Raw genomic sequence first — 4,649 nt, 5'->3', positions numbered from 1 at the left:
TCTTTGGTTAAATTTAAATAAACTTACATGAGTTAATATAAAACTCCTTAAGAAATGTGACATCAAGCGACCCGTTTAATGCCATATAAAAATTAATATAATACTACGATTACATCAACGGCATTTGCAAAGTGTAACTTTGTGTGTTCTTTTTCATTCCAGGACGATAGACTGTCTAGATATCGCCGAGAAAGCGGGATCATCAGCATGGTGAGGAGTGTGCACTGATCAGTGTCAAGATTCCCTATCGACTCGCGAATCTCGAATCGGTGTGCGCGTTCGACACACTTAATGGAGCCGTCTGGTGTGATGACCCGCTGGTGGTGCCAATCTTTCAGTATAGTCGGTTGATATATCGCATACGTGCGTGTGCGGTCTCTTCGTCTCGTGGTACGCCCACGAAGTCTCTCTCGCGCGCGCGCGCGGTTACGAAGGGGTCAAACGAAGCCGACAAACGTATTACGGACAACGCGCCAAGAGAGAAAAGAAAAAGTAATCTCCAACGTCTTCGAGTGATCGTCGTCGAACTTGTGGCCGCATTGACTCTCGAGCCCTCCGTTCGCTCGTACGTTCGCAAGACAAATAGGCAGAAACGCCGAAGAAGCTGCTGGTTGGTGGCCGCATCGACGGCGAAGAGATGCGAGCGAAACGTGACACTTTACCCCTTTTACTCTGAATTCACGGAGAATCATTTTTCCCCGTCGGGAAAAGAAGTTTCGTTCTTCCGGTGAAGATGAAGTTTTCGGCCACGTGTTATACGCGCAGACTTCGTGGCGTGACGTTCGACGAAGACGAGCGAAGCATCGTTGCATCCTCTTTTTCGGAGGTTAATTCTACCACCTGCCACTGCCACTGTCCGTCATCGAGTTGTGGCGCATTCGAGAAAGACGATGGCATATCGTTCCTGCCGTCACCGGCGTCGACGATAACGTGCGATCTTTGCGAGCGTCTTCGTGGACAAACGGGCTACGAGTCGGTGAACGCGATATGGACAGGGGATGGCCACGTGGCTGATCGATCGAGACGAAAACGCGACAAAAATGATTTATTGACAAATGATTCGAAAACGACTGTTGGAAAGCGAGACAGAACTTTGAGGCGCGATAGAACTCCGCTCCGCGAATCGTCCGCGAAATGTGCTTCGAACGTAGTGCGATGGATGTTCTCGATTAGATTCTACAAAGATTTCAAATCGATCGAATGGCGGAGGCTCCTCTGGATTGTTCTCCTGATACTCACGGTACCCGACCTCGCAGCAGCGCACGACACCGGTCTTGACAACGGAGGTGAATATATTCTTTTTTTCCTGTATTCGCTTAAGTGGCACTTTAAGGCCAGTATTCATAGTCTGTTCTTATTGCAACACCTTAATTGTTGTTAATACGACTCTCTGATTGGTTCGTAACTTCTTAAGAATGTATTTATAAGGCAATCTTAAATGTAAGGACGGAATCTATAGACGTTGCTCAAGATTCGACATGGTCTTCAATCAGAGAGTCAATATTACCATCTCCAATCAGAGAGCCGTGTTAGCATCTTAAGACATTGCTTGAGATGGTCGTGAAATTAACAACAGACTGTGGATATCGGCCTAAGAATCGACTATAAATATCGGTTTGTTTGTGATTGACTTATAACATGTCAAGACTCGTACTCGAGACCGTTTTAAATAGAAAAATTTACTATGAATACCAGTCTAAATCGCTCCATATTTTAAAAAGATCACTATTACGCTTATCGATATCTAAATTTTTTTCGTAAATAATTTAATATTTCCAACTGTGTCTCATATGTGGCAAAGAATTAGGTTTCGTTTGTAAAATACACTATACGTATATCGATCATACAAATTGATCCATGAAAAGAAACTCAAATGCGCATTTAAAATTTAAAGTGTGGATCAACAGCTGGCCATCACGCTATTGACTGAACTTCCCCATTATGTTTACGTAAAGCTTCACAAATCTTCAAACAACGAAGCATCACGAAGCGCGAACCGTATTGTAAGATCATGTATAATGCAGTACAAAGCAGCAGGTCAGACGAAACTTCTTCGCTTAAAATTTCACGATTATGATATGCGCATATTTATTCCAAATAGGATCTGGATTTCGTTATAACTTATCAATTCTGATGACTGACTGGAGCAAAATTTCGTTGTTGAACGAAAAAAGAAAACTCTGCTCCAGTTTACTTATATCAAACTTCAGTTTATACGTATGTACTCTTACAATTACGCATCTACACTACTTGAACGCTGAAGAGACATAGAGATTACATTCACCGATATGTAAGTCGACATATGTCACAATTCGTATATAAAAAGAAACCGGCTTCCATGTGATAATGCAGACTTTTCATGTCACATTTGTAATAAAGTGACTTTTTTTACGTTTGTGACAAGTGACATTTGTAACAAGTGACAAATTAACGATGCAGATACGTAGTACGTAACATAACACGAAAACGGAATTAACAATGTATATTACAGATAACATGTATGTTTACAGATAACATGTAAAACTATATATTCAATGGTGCAACAGTTTCTCTGTTAATTTTATACATTATAAATCGCTAATCAGCTACTAATCGGGCATAAAAGTCAGAAATTTTTATATTTATTCATTTGCATTTAAATGTGAACAAGTGACCTTTTGAAGGAAATGTAATTCTTCTGCGATAATTGAAGTAATTTAAGAGGAAACTATAGATGTGTTGTTTTTATATATATATAACGAGATTTTAATATGGCTCTACCGCAATAGCTATTATCGAACAAATTGTCCTTTAGGCCATGTAATTCGTAAAATCACACACAACGTTTCGATTCATTTTCACTGTGCATTCATTCATTTATTTGAGAAAATTTTTATTGATTACCGATATTACGTTACACGAAACACGATCGTAAAACTTCTCTCATTAAAATCTGTCATTTAGTGACAATTAATCAATGATTCATGTACGACATCTCTTTAAGCATTCTACATGAGAAAATAAGAACATCGTTAATTGCTAGCGGAAATGATACATGCAGGATAAACGTTACGCTCGTTAGGAAAGAATAATGCCAAAGACATTGAGAAGAAAGAATGAATCGTGGATGAGCATGTTTTAAAGCATCCGAGAGGTTATCGCGACTGGTTTTATATTCCGTTCTCCTCAGATTCTACCGTTCATTCCTAGAAGTCTGAGTTCTCCTACGCGTCGTAAGCTTTGCGATATACAAAGCGACGGCAAGTCTCGACGATGTGAGTGCGTCTAAATTGGTGTCTACAATAGAGCAGTAAGCCTTAAACCGTAAAAAATTAACCAACTATAGTCGAATGTGAGGAGAATAATCGACTATGATTGGCCAATTTCTTACGACTTAAGGCTTACCGCTTTATTGTATAGACATCGCGTAAGAAGCGCATCCATGTAATTGCAATTCAGTCCGTATGTAATTTGCCCCGAGAGGTTGGGAAGATTCTTTAATTACTATTCTTTGTTGGTCTGCGGAATGATGTATCGATTAATTATATCTCGTTCTTATGATCGATGTGAGTTAAGGTAGAATTTCTATATAATATTAAGGGATTAGACTGGTGTAAAATTTAAAAAAAATCGAAAATTTTTTTGCTTTAAAAAGTAGTTTGAAACCTGTAAAATAAGGAACAAAAGGTCTTAAGTATAAACTCGAGTTAGTTTCTGAGTTACAAAACCTATACAAAATTTGCATTATATGAAAAATTATGTTGTAGAACTTTAAATGCGTTTTTCTTGAAACCTTGTTTTTCAAAACGGTGTCGAAATTTCTCAGGATGATTTCTCAACCTCTGTGAAGCTGGCCCCACTTTTTTCAAAAATTGAAAAAATAAGTAGAGTTCTGGTTGCCCCCCCAAGAGTTCTAGAGTTCCCTGTCAATTTTAGAAATAGTTCCTTTCTTGAGAAATAGGTACTTTCTTGAGAGTTCTGTTTGCCCCCCAAAGAGTTCTAACAATTATCCTTAACAACCGATGCGCTGAAACCGATATCTAAAAAGTTCTGGGCATTCAAAGTTTCAATTTTTGAAATTTTTCTAAGTCCACGCAAGTAAAAAATTTTTTTGGAAATCTATAATATTATTTTCTTGAGAGTTCTATTTGCCCCCCAAAGAGTTCTAACGATTATCCTTAACAACCGATGTGCTGAAACCGATATCTAAAAAGTTCTAGGGCTTTGAAGTTTCAATTTTTGAATTTTTCAAAATCCACGCAGCTTAAAAATTTTTTTCGGAAATCCGGTACTTTCTTGAGAGTTCTGTTTGCCTCCCAAAGAGTTCTAACGATTATCCTTAACAACCGATGCGCTGAAACCGATATCTAAAAAGTTCTAGGACTTTGAAGTTTCAATTTTTGAAATTTTTCTAAGTCCACGCAGGTAACTTCAAAGCCCTAGAACTTTTTAGATATCGGTTTTAGCGCATCGGTTATTAAGGATAATCGTTAGAACTCTTTGAGGGGCAAACAGATCTCTCAAGAAAATAATGGATTTCGGAAAAAAATTTTTTACTTGCGTGGACTTGGAAAATTTTCACGAATTGAAACTTCAAATGCCCAGAACTTTTTAGATATCGGTTTTAGCGCATCGGTTATTAAGGATAATCGTTAGAACTCTTTGGGGGG

The 4,649-nt window shown here is 38.4% G+C and overlaps 1 protein-coding gene across 1 annotated transcript in view; it reads left to right on the top strand.

The window, feature by feature from the left end:
- Positions 1 to 733: 733 nt before the first annotated feature.
- Positions 734 to 4,649, top strand: part of InR-2 (insulin-like receptor-like) — a 22,689-nt gene continuing 18,773 nt past the window's right edge. The window contains exon 1 of the mRNA XM_018516018.1: positions 734 to 1,286. Coding sequence (XP_018371520.1) covers positions 734 to 1,286 — 553 coding nt within the window. The remainder of the gene's footprint in view (positions 1,287 to 4,649) is intronic.

The sequence above is a fragment of the Trachymyrmex cornetzi genome, unplaced genomic scaffold (assembly GCF_001594075.2).
Source record: "Trachymyrmex cornetzi isolate Tcor2-1 unplaced genomic scaffold, Tcor1.1 scaffold608, whole genome shotgun sequence".
NCBI classification, from domain to species: Eukaryota; Metazoa; Arthropoda; class Insecta; order Hymenoptera; family Formicidae; genus Trachymyrmex; species Trachymyrmex cornetzi.
Note: the sequence above shows the minus strand (reverse complement) of the source record. Positions and strands in the feature narration are given on the sequence as shown.